Below are 12,881 nucleotides of genomic sequence, written 5' to 3' on the forward strand. Positions count from 1 at the left end.
AGACATCAAGGCCCGGAATGAGAGCCAACTTTCTACAGCTGAATTCCAGCAAAACAGAGGCCCTACTGATTGGCTCGTGCCAGCACCTCCACACCTCAGGCACTGGTGGCATCAGCATCCGCAGATGCACACTCCACCTTACCAAGCAAGTCAGAAACCTGGGAGTCTTGCTCGACCCGCAACTGTCCTTCCTCCCCATATCCATGCCATAACCTTCCTCCACAACATTCTGACTCCACCATTGCCTCACCCTCAGGCCGCTGAAACCCTCATACACATGCAAACGCCCCCCTTGTCGGTCTGCCCAACCTTCCCTCCAGATCATCCAAACCTTTGCAGCTCGTGTCCTCTCCCACACCAGGCACCGAGACCCCATCTTCCTTACCCTCACCCAGTTCCACTGACACCCCATCCCTCAGAGGATAGAATTCAAAACCCTCGTCCGCACTTTCAAGGCCCTCCAAGGTCTTGCCCCCTCCTACCTTGCTGACCTGCTAATCCCCTATCAACCTCTCCACTCCCTCCGTTCAGCAGACTCTGCCTGCTCCATGTCTCTCACCCGACCTGCCCTACCATCAGCAGCTGACTTTCAGCCTCTCTACCCCCACCCTCTGGAACTCCATCCCACATTCTCTTTGCCTTGCTCCCTCCTTTCTTTCACCTGTGATAATGGAACATCCCACCCTCCCCACACACCAGTATTACACAGAGCAAGTAATCTAATTACACAGATGCATCTTACCCTGATCACCAGAATTCCCACTTCAATTTCCAGTCTGTCTGTGTGGACACCTGATGAAGTCAAGGTTGGTTATGAAGCTCCTAAATGGTTGAACAAATTGGCAACAATGCTTATCCAAACATGAAGAATGCTCAGTTGGGAAAATATTGGACATTGGCTGCAACTTGCAGAACTGTACGACAGATCAGGTCACTGTTGATGGGGGGGGGGGGGGGGGGGTGGAATCAATGAAACCTTTAGCAGAGGTTTGCTGAAATCTGCTCTACATCCCAGCTGCATTGATCCTTCGATACCAGTCACAGATGCAGTGTATAGCTGATAATGTTTTTGGACATCAAAGGTAACTAGGACAACAATTTCTCTACCCCAACCAGGTAAAACATTTTCATTTAAGGGTGAGGAATTCACCAGTTGCGGAAAGGTTTACGTAGTTCACTTGAAACCAGAGCACTTTTCTAAACCTAACAAGAGAACACAGTTTAATATTACAAAGTGCTGAGTAAAGCATTTTTAAAATGAAGTAGTGACAAATTGCTACGTTGCTGCTTAACCTTAACGGAAAGTGAGGTAGAATCAAATTAATCTAATGGGAAAAAATGTTTCATCGGTGGTTTCTCCAACGACAAATCCTTATAAGTGACAAAAATAAAATAACTGCACAGCTGCGGAATCCCAACTCTATACAGGCTAACAATGAATATGAACACAATGATTTTTACATACTATTGTCGCATTTGCAGCATTTCTTCACAGAATTCCTCACACCACCCCATTGGCTTAGGAAATAGATTTTCTCAGAGTTCCCACGGGGTTGGTATGACGTCCGATGTCCCTATGGTCCCTTAAAAAAAATTGGTCACTTGATCCACAACTGTTTACAGGACAATGCTGTGCGCAATTGGCTGCCATGTTTTACCTGCAAAACATACAGTCAATTCACTTTACAGTATATTCTGTGAAGCCCTTTGAGATGTCTAGAAGACTTGATAAGTCACTATATCAAGTGCAAGGATTATTATAATTCCAAACAAAGCTCAAACTGTTTCTTTAGTCAGCTGGTCCCCGTTAAACTGAACTCAACAGTTGCCAAAGGCTCAGAAATAAACTGGAAAGAAAAAGATGACCAATTTGAACAAGTTGAAAGTAACACAGGAGGAGGCAATAAAAATACCTGTGCTGGAAATTGCATTTGAAGTGTTCACAAATAAATGTAAAGGAATTTTCGATTTGTCTCATTAGCTGACTGGTACTCAGTGCTCAGCAAAAATCACTGGCAACATGGTTTAGGGTGGTGGAAAACGAAAAATTATATAAACATTAAAAGTTGAATATGTTGCACTGCACTACCAGGCATTCACTTGGCTTGATTCAATTCTTTGGGAAACAGATTTAAGTACTCATTGCAAAGGAAATCTCGGGTCCAAATACCTATCCGGATTTGCACATGCTCAAACCAAAAATAGAAAAGCACAAATTTGCAATTGAGAAGGTAAGGATTACAGCAATGTCAACCATCAGTGGCTTATCCCCAGAATCTGGGATGAGTCAGAGAAATGTATTTCATCGCTAGAACCAATTATGTTGAATCCACAACTGTGTGCATCATACAACATGCTGGTAATTATCCATTTCATTCTGAGGAACAGGATTTGCAATCCAAAAACCAGTTTACAGTAACTAAATTAGAATCAGGCTAATATGCTACAGTGACTTTCTTTGTTTCAAGCATTCAATGCTTTGGGAGCAAGCCTTGATGATCGTCAATTTACCATCAGATTTCAGAGCTGCATGTGCAATGCAAATCAGCTGGGAGACGCATGTAAATCACTTGATAGCTAAGTGTGTAAAATACACCAAAATTACCATATTGAGCCAACCAGGAAGGTAACTTTACTTCAGACCCTGGTCTGTGAACCAATGGATTAGAAATGGGAAATTACAATTGGTTTCAGGACTGAGGAAGGGGTGGTCTGGAAGAAAAATAATGGTTACTACTGCTTTTTGAATCATATCCTAAGCAAGACTAATCTACAGGGGAGATTGAACACAAGGAGAAAAATCCAGTGTTTAAACTGCATTCAACAATGTCATTCAAAACCTCGGTTGTAATGTAAAAAAATTACCTCAGTCAAAAATGAAGCATATTCAGATTAGCAATTCAAAGACTCGCTAAATCTGTGTTATTAAAACTCATGAGATCAAACAACATTGCAATTTTCCCAGCAATTCCACATTAGGGTAACATTGAGTGTTTGACCATCTATAACAGGGCAGAAAGATCACAATGCCAGCCATGTGTGCAAAGGCAGTAAATTGGATTTTTTTTAACAATACCTTCTACATTTGAAGCAGGTCAGTTAACATTTTATTCAATTAAAAAAGCCAGTGATAACTACTATGGATTGAATTTTCAATCCCCGAGTTCTCTGGAGTGCTTTCTGAAGGAGGTCATTATAGAAAGAAAGTCTAATATTAAATGATTCCGCTCAATCACGAACGTTATCATTCAGAAAAGCATTTGGACTCAGTGACACTCCAAAAGAACCCTTAGAAATTAACTGTTTGATGTACGGTTTAATAAGAGCACAGGTATTTTTAAAGACTTAGAGGTATGTTGATATGGAAACATCCATATGTAAAACTTATCTGTAGATTCAAATTGTATTTTAAATGAGTTCTTATTCCAATATCTCTTGAGTTTTTCATTCTGACACTTTGAAATTGTTAAATTCCAGATATGAAGAGATGATTTTGATCAAGTCTATTAAAACCACCACAATGAACATTCAGTTAAGGAAATTAAAAGGATTCATCTATCTGATACCCTTGTTCTTCGCTTAACTTAATTAAAATCAGATTTGTTTATTTAAAACATTGCACTTCCCTTTTCGACTGCTAATGTTGAATGCTCCTCACAGCAATGGCTTGGCAAGTACTGAAAGAAGACATCAGATCTACTTTGTACTGATTAGAAATGGGCACTGATGCTGCTCCCCATTCCCTCTGGTTCTCCAGCCTAAACAATGTTAGATTACCCTATAGGAGCTAGTTTATTCATAGTTTTATGGCAGGCAGTCTAAGTAATAATCTTCTCCAACAGCAACACTACATTTGTATAGCGCCTTTCATGTCAGGAGGACGTCTCAAGGCGCTGGACAGAGTTATGGACCCGAGTTGAGGGTCGGGGTGGGGGAGGGAAGCAGGGAGATCGAAAGCATGGTCAAAGAGGAGGGTCTTGAGGTGAGCCTTGAAGATGGCGAGGGAGGGGGAGAGATGCAGAGACTGCAGAATGGAGTGCCAGAGGGTAGGTGCAGAGTGGTGGAAGGCCCGCCCGCCGAATGTGGAGCGAGCAAGGCGGGGGACGTGAAGCAGGCTGGAGCCCGCTGAGTGGAGGGAGCGAACAGGGTGGTAGGGGGTGAGGAGGTCGGAGAAGTGGGTGGGCGGGGGGGGAGCAAGAAGTCTCTGAATTGGTAGTGGGTGGGGGGAGGTCGGCAAAGGGGCATAAAAATAGGAAGATACTAACAGCAGATGCTAATGGAGGAAAGGCATGAGGAAAAGAAGGCCAAAAGCAACAGATGTGATTTAGGTAGGGAGAGATCGCTCCCAAAAATTGTTTTGTCAGAGACAAATGTCTGTCCATTCACAAATCACTTTTTAGACTTGCAAGGTATTGCATAACATCAATCAAGCTCAACAGGTAGGTAAATTTTCCTCACTAATCTGTTATAGTGAGATACATTAAATATTCATTTTCTCCCACATTGAGTGACACACTTTGTACAACCTGCTGAGCAGTGCACAACATATTGAATGGCTTTACCACAACAGCTGGCAGACATCTGTTGCTCGTCTCTGCTCCTTCTTACATCCTTTTCAACTGGATTCGCAGTTGCAAAATCCAAGGACTCCTACTGCTTCAGAAGCAAAATAAAAGCACTGGATACAGTGTTCAGCTACAGCTTTAAATAATGGGAAGAGACATGAAAAAAGATACGTTGCCCACAAAATAGTCATTCCACTTTACAATACATCCTGAGAAGTACGTTGAGATGTCTCAAGGACGTGATATGGTGATGTATCTTACTTTTAAGTATGATATTTTAAGTATTTTTGGGAGTGATTTCTCCTTATCTAAATCACATCTGTTGCAATTGGCCTTCTTTTCCTCACACCTTTCCTCCATTAGGATCTGCTGTTAGGTCTTCCTATCTTTTATGTCCCTTTGCCGACCCCACACAACAATTCAGAGACTTGGAGAAGATTATTATTTAGACTGCTTGCCATAAAACTATGAGTAAACTAGCTCCTATCTAACATTGTTTGGGCTAGAGAGCCAGAAAGAATGGGGAGCAGCATCAGTGCCCATTTCTAATCAAGTATTATTCTGAAACTTTAACCGAGTTGATTTGTCAAATCCTGAAGCAGATATCTGAGACCTTCATCAACAACAACTTATACTTAGAGTACGTTTCACTTAGGATGAGAAGCTACAAGACAAGGGAAGACAATAGCTGGAACACAGTCTTGTGATAAACTTGTCTATGGGTGGGATTTCTGTGCTGTATTAAAAGATCATAGTATAAATGTACCAAGTATCTCTAGAAACTTTCCCTCAGATGAATCTAATCAAAAACAAGAGAACCAAAGAGCACTTCAAATGCTAAATATAAGCATTATTTTTGTCAAAACATTTATCTGCTGACACAAAGAAAAGCTATTGACATCAACATTATTTTTAGTGTCCATTTGAGCCATTAGGTCCCCAGAAAATATAAAAACTTCTTTGTAGAGGCTGTAAATACTAGCTGACAAAATAGGTTTCAATGGAGCAAGAAGGTAGTGATTGGGCAGTAATTCATCCTGAACATCCAACACATTAAAATAAATGGCAAATTTAACATTTTTATGGGCTCAGATAATTGAGTTCAATACAACTATACGTTTTATGGCATTACAATGAATAGCTGCTATGATAAATGGGACCCAGTTTGGCTTTCACACCCATGTATAAAATGAGTAAAAGTAAAGTAACTCATTTCCATAATTTTATACTCCGCTGTATTAATTGGAAATTCATAAATGACCCCTAGATAACTGTTCATGAAACATCCCTGCCCCCAAACCAGTAGTAAAAAAATTGGATGTAAGTTTCTATGTATGCAAGATCAAACAAGATTTTTTCCCAGAAATTTTAACAGGTTATGACAATGATTTGATTCTTAAAAGCAAGGCAAGTGTAACATATAATATTTATGTGATTGTAAACAGGATACTTAGAACATGCCTCCATTCAAGACTTCAATCATGCAAACATTCTGTCAAAACTGTCTTGCCTTGCAATATACTGAACTTGTACAAAGAAGTTCCACTTATCTGAACAATGCACATATCTGAAATACCTCTACTCAGTGCATTAGTACATACAAAACACCCCTGTTCCAAAGTATATTTGATACATGAAGATATTAGTTGTTGGCATGAGCCCCAGGTATCAGCAACCATAAAATCGTATTTAACTTTTACCACTGCTGAAATTGTTAAGACCACAGAACATTATCATTATATTTGGCTTTCATTGCCCCTCTTTCAAGAGCATGTCAGGACCATAGAGAGGGTGCAGAGGATAGTTACAAGGATAAGAAGGATGAGTGGATTTAGCTATGAGCAGGGTTTGAGAATGTAGGCCTATTTTCACTGGAACAGAGAAGGTTGAAGGGAGACTCAATAAAGGAGTTGAAGGGGAGAAATGCCTTGCCAGCAACGATGGTTAAGGCACGACTCATATAAACCTCTAGAGGAAATTAGATAGTTATCTGAAAGGCAGGTAGATGAGACTGAATAGTTTGCTCTTTCAAATAGCCAGCATAGGCACCAATGGGCCAAATGGCGTTCTTTGCTTCTGTAAAGTTCTAAAATCTATTTAATTATTGTTGTACGGGATTGCCCTTTTGTGGCTGAGCACCAAATCCCAGTCAAATAGAAAACCTGCAGCAACCTTAACTGTCTGTAACACATCCTGTATTCTGTTTTGCTTCTCCCACCCTTTCAGACATTTAAGTTTCCCTTAGCCCAGATTACCACATGCAATCAGTGAAAATCAAAAAGGAACCAGATAAGGATAATAATCTCACAAAGATGCTAGAATAAATAAAGGGAGATGCTTTAACTCTGAAGCCTTAGATTACTGGACTGCATAAGATGTTAGAATAATCCAACTTGTAAAAAAACTGTGCGTCCTCAAAACCTGGCAAATATAGTCAAAGCATCAACTATCTTATCACGTCTGTGTGCATTATCATAGATATTAAAATCACTATACTAAGTCAAATTATATAGGCAGAAAAATTCTAAAGATTTTAATAGAACTTTTTTTAAAAATAAAAACAGCACAATGGGTGGTTTTACTTGATGCAATTTCCCTTCCACCAGTAACAAAAAGAGGAAAGGGGAATCTTGCCAGTTAAAATATGTAAACAAATGGAATTCTTATCCTGTCTAGCAATGTTATGAATGATCAGAAAATGTAACTGTTTCATGCCACATATTCGTCCATTTCATCAATAGTCGCTGAATTGCTAAAGAGACGCACAGCACAGAAGCTTTGTGCAGAATATGAAATCAAACTAAAAAAAACTCCAAAATTCAGCATTGCACAACAATTTGAGGTTTTGATCTTTCATGCTCATTGCACATCATTCGCAACAGACTGAAGAAGACACAAAAATAGAAATTGGTTCATAGCCTTCACCACATTAACATTGAAAACTAAAGGCTAAATTCCTATAATAATTCTACATATTATTTGGAGAGCATTTTAAGGTTGTTAGTATGCTTAATTTGCAATTATGAGAATTTTTTAAAGCTAAAATGATGGAGAAAAATATACTATACACTTCCAAGTGTGAACCAGTACCAGATCAACATTCTCAGTACTCCCAGACTTCACTATTGGAGGTATATGCTCTAACTCAGGCCACTCGCAATTCCCTTCATGGGCAAGAGTAGAGCTGGATTAAACAGACAGTATACATGTCACAACAGCTGTTTTCCAATTCCAATGCAAATCTAAACCCGATGAAAGTTACACCCATCTGACAACAATCTATATCTTATTAAATGCAATGCATCAGCTCACATCACGTCAGCATCAGTCCATTGGGTTTCAAAAATGGAAGACTTCCTGTTTAGTATGTAATCGTGTGGATTTTTCCAGGACTGATTAGTACATAAATATCCTAGGCTCTCAAAATCCCTTCAAACTTAGGGGGAAAAAAAGCTGTCAAAGCTACAGCACAGAGCACTGAACAGTCACAGCATTGTCAACACGCAGAACTGCTGGAATTTAAGAAGCTCGCAGTAAATGGATAGGTAAGTCAAATTAATAATTACACTCTAACCACCACACGGCGTCAATGAATCCTCTCAATGGTATCCATTTCAACTGCCCTACATTGGACAAATTTTAGAAGCATTACTCTCGGCTTCACAGACCATTCTAAAGCTGCAAAGTAGCATTTCGATGCTCATGATAATCATGATAAATAATCTGCTGTCCTGGTCTTGACTAATTTTCGCATCTTAATGATTTTCCTTTGGGAAACATTTTTTCCCAAACATTGAACATGTACCACACAAGAAGCAGATCAGAAATTGACAACATTGCTGTTTTCATGCGATTCTCTCAATCCCACACAAGATAGAATTGAAAACCTACATGGTTCCCCAGTGTGTCCTGTTTATATGATACCTTATAGGAGGGGAACATTGTGCTTAAGTGTGTTTTATCTAGATCCCTACGCTATATTTTGGCTAAATTCCAGAAGGAACTCCAGGCATTAAGTTATTTTTACTTGTTCTGCATGTTGAAGATAGCCTTTATCCATTGCCAAATTGTGATAATTCTCCTGAGGCTTTGAGGATCACACATTAAAAACACAAAATAAAAATTGAGGGGCACTGCAGGAAGCCTCAGCCTCTTCCCCAATTAAAGGGGAAAAAAGTGCTTTGGATCAAATAACCTACAATCAGTTGCAATCCAAATTAGAACCATCTAAAAGATAAAGCTAATTAGACCACTGTTAGGCAAACATAATGTCTACATGAACACTCCCCTCTTCACAAAAGAATTCAGCTCACCTTTCATCTACCCTATGTTTAGATATATGACAGCTCTCTAGTATAAAGGTCAGTTAGTTGTTTAAGTCTGCCATGGAAACCCTACTTCAAACTGCTTATGAGCAGAATGAGATCTTATACTGGAGAAGGTAGCACACAAAAGACAACACTTAAATGGGCTTAAAAATTAAATATTTCCACAGCTGCGACATCACAATGGCTCTCCATTTTCCTATCAAACACAAACTGTATAAAAATGCAACTGGAAAAAAATGATGCAACTGTAATACCCATTGCTTTCTTCCCTATTAACTTAGTAATTCCAGAGTTATCTGCTTGACCACACCTGTACAAATAGCATTTATATCATGAACAGGCAAGTAAGACTCCCAAAATATACAGTGGTGGAAGAATTCTCAACAAGTACCAAGCAAAATGCCAACATTATTTCAGTATTTCACACATAATTGCTAGATAGCCAGAGTAGCAGCTTACCATGACATTTGAGAGCAAGATGCAATGATGAATGTCTTTGAAAGATCAGTTACAATGTTAGTACTTCTGAAGTACCAGTGTATTTGCAAACACCACCACAGCTGTTTGAATACTTGTGTGAAATGTTACTGTGCTCCCAGAACACACCCATCTCTCTAAAACTGTATGTAAAAAGAATCAATGCAAAGGAACAAATTTCACCTAGATTTACTATTCCTTATTACTATAGTCATTTAGCTACATAACAAATACATCTGCTGGCAGACCTGTTAAGTTCATCCAGATAATTATGAATATTATTTATATTACTCATCCGACCACTTAGTTGGGTAATATTAGCAATGTATAATTCTATAAATCACAAGAGATAGCTTACCATCATTTGCTCTCTTCTAAGTGACTCATAAATAGTATGTACAAGAGACCCAAAACAGCCCTTTAAAATTCAGTCACTATTGCTCCCTGGATTCTTATCATTTTATTGATATGTAACCTTACATTTTGTTGTTAAACCAGTAGTAATTGGCAAACTGTAATTGCTTCCATCAAGAACCACTCCAGAAATGTCAGTAGTAGTTTGCTGTTGTGCATATAGTATTGCCAAATTACCCTGAGTAACCCAAGAAATTTTACCAAGAGGTAACATTAGCCCAAGCCCACAGCAATAAACGTCATTTGCAGAGACATAATTTGAGCTTTACGTGTTCTTTATCCTTAAATTCATTAAGGTTCTTATGTCTGGTAGCCATCCTAAACATCCAATTACTCACTCCAAACAAAAAATGTTTAAAGCAATCAGACACTGCTCTTTTACTTTACACAATAGGAGGGTGCACACATTACACCAGTCAACCACATCTCTTTCCTGGCAAACTGTAATTGCTTCCATCAAGAAGCACTCCTGAAATTTCAGGAAATTGACGTAGACTTTTGGAATTAGCAATCAAACATGTGCACTCAAGCATTGGGTAAAGTCCAAGCAAATATCAATTTGTAAGAGGAGCTGGCATGATATTCTGTACATATTACAAAACTAACTGACTTATAATCAAATCCATTTTGTTTCTCACACGTTCAGTAAAGAAAGTCATTTTGTTCAAGATCCACAATACGTAACAACAATCTTTTTAGAAAAACACTCATGCACTTTATTGGGAAAAAAAAGTCGTAAACTTAGTCGTAAACATAATTGGTCACTATCTAAAGTATATTTTACTTAGAATTAAAAAATCAAACAGGTGATTCGCTCTGATAAGATTTTCAGAAAACGTTGGGAGACAATTTTCTAGTTCTTTCAAGCATCTCAACAAAAATATAAAATGTCTTTTTTTTAAAAAAGCGACAAAACAGACAATAACAAGGGATAGTTTTATTGATTTGAAACAAGCAACAAAATAAACTAAAAATATTGACTAATTTCGTAAACGGATTGAGAATATACATATATTCTAAATATATATATAAAAAAAATCTACGTAGATGTGCGGTTCCCTTTTAAGTGTCTTTTAAAATTTAAAAGGACAGCCTCTGAACTGTATTTAACCCCCAACACACACACCCCCCACACACACCCACCACCCCACCCCCCCACCCCACACACACACCCCACCCCACACACACCTCCCCCACCCCACACACACCCCCCCATCCCACACACACCCCACACACAGCCCCCCCCACACACAGCCCCCCCCCCCACACACACACGGACCCAATCCCACTCACGACCAGTCAAACTCACAGTATTTAAACACACCCCATAAATAAACAAATAAATAAATACACACACCGTTCACTTCGCAAAGTGGGGATTCAAAGCGACACGAAACACCGCTCGAATTCCGCTGAATGATAGAACAACAACAACAAAACTCGTTCCGGTGAACAACACTCGAAGCCACAACGTCAATTAATTACGCCGCGCACTTCGCGGTGCGGGATTTTCCAAAGCTTATATACACATATATATATATATATACACAGCACCGACCGGGTTTGGGTGACCGCCGGCGCTGCCCTCACCTTGCCCAGGTTAATGAAGCCGTGCGTGGCCGCGATCCGGTCGGCCTCCTGCTGTCCGCCGCTGACGTGCAACGCCCAGGTGTTGGTGTAAACTTTGGACGGAGCAGAGGCAGCCGTGGCCGCCGCCGCCGCCGGCCCGAGGGCGGTCAGTGTCCAGAGGAGACAGAGCAGACGGCTCAGCCCCGCTGCCATGGCTCGGGCTGCTCCGGTTACACGGGGCTGGAGACGGGCTGTCAGGGGAGGGTTGTTTCGTGGGGGCGGAGGGGAGGGGGGGGGGGGGTCAGGCTGACGGCCACTCGGCGCTCACTCTCTCTCTCTCTCTCCCCCTCACTCACTCACTCACACTCACTCACTCCGGCCTCGTGTCAAGTTTGAGGGAAATAAATGACCGCGGTCACTGTCCACGCTCCTCAGGCCCCAGCCGCCGGCCGGTCAGTCAGTCAGTCAGTTCCCCCTTTCTCTCTCTGTGTGTGTGTGTGTGTGTGTGTGTCGGACTCAGCTGCGCTGCCGCTTCTCCATTGCCCGGTTGTCGGTGTCGGTGGGAGGATTGAGTGACTGAACTGCAACGGCTCCCCTCACACCTTCCTCTCCCCTCTCTCTCTCAGTCCCGGGGCTGGCGGGCGGGCTGGCGGGCTGGCGGGCCGCTCTCTCTCCCTCCCTCTCTCCCTCTCTCTCTCTCCCCCCCTGACCGGGCTCCGCTCGCTGCCGCGCTCTCGGCGAAGAGCAACGAGCGTATAACCGATTTTTCTCTCAGACTCTATGTCTCCTCTTCTCCTCCCCCTCCCCCTCCCCCCCGCGGCCAAGCCATCCTCCCGCCGGAAACTCGTCATCGTAAACGGCCGCGGACCCGCCCACTGACGTCACGACGTCAACTACGACGCTCTCTTGGCTCACAGTGTGTGTGTGTTCACTGAGATTACACACTGCACTACAGGCTCACAGTGTGTGTGTGTCTCCACTGGGATTACACTGCATTACAGGCTAACAGTGTGTGTCCACTGGGAGTACACTCTGCACTACAGGCTCACAGTGTGTGTCCACTGGGATTACACACTGCACTACAGGCTCACAGTGTGTGTCCACTGGGATTACACACTGCACTACAGGCTCACAGTGTGTGTCCACTGGGATTACACACTGCACTACAGGCTCACAGTGTATGTGTGTGTGTGTGTGTGTGTCCACTGGGATTACACACTACAGGCTCACATTGTGATTGTGCGTGTCCCCACTGGGATTGCACACTACACTACAGGCTCACATTGTATGTGTGTGTGTCCACTGAGATTACATACTACAGGCTCACATTGTGTGTGTCCACTGAGATTACACACTACACTACTGGTTTACAGTGTATGTATGTCCACTGAGATTACACGCTACTCTACAGGCTCACATTGTGTGTGTGTCCACTGAGATTACACACTGCACTACAGGCTCACATTGTGTATCTCCGTGACCCCATCACTCTCACCCTCACCCGACTCCACTGTTCCTCATCCCCCAG

The 12,881-nt window shown here is 41.6% G+C and overlaps 1 protein-coding gene across 2 annotated transcripts in view; it reads right to left on the reverse strand.

The window, feature by feature from the left end:
• The window catches only part of LOC103188561 (furin), a 62,013-nt gene extending 50,382 nt beyond the window's left edge, over positions 1–11,631 (reverse strand). The window contains exon 1 of one of the 2 annotated variants that reach the window (XM_007908603.2): positions 11,375–11,631. In XM_007908603.2, coding sequence (XP_007906794.2) covers positions 11,375–11,566 — 192 coding nt within the window. In that variant the 5' untranslated portion in view covers positions 11,567–11,631. The remainder of the gene's footprint in view (positions 1–11,374) is intronic. The other variant, XM_042343067.1, reaches the window with a different exon arrangement.
• Between the last annotated feature and the right edge of the window lie 1,250 nt (positions 11,632–12,881).

This window comes from Callorhinchus milii, unplaced genomic scaffold (assembly GCF_018977255.1).
Source record: "Callorhinchus milii isolate IMCB2004 unplaced genomic scaffold, IMCB_Cmil_1.0 Scaffold22, whole genome shotgun sequence".
Lineage (NCBI taxonomy): Eukaryota > Metazoa > Chordata > Chondrichthyes > Chimaeriformes > Callorhinchidae > Callorhinchus > Callorhinchus milii.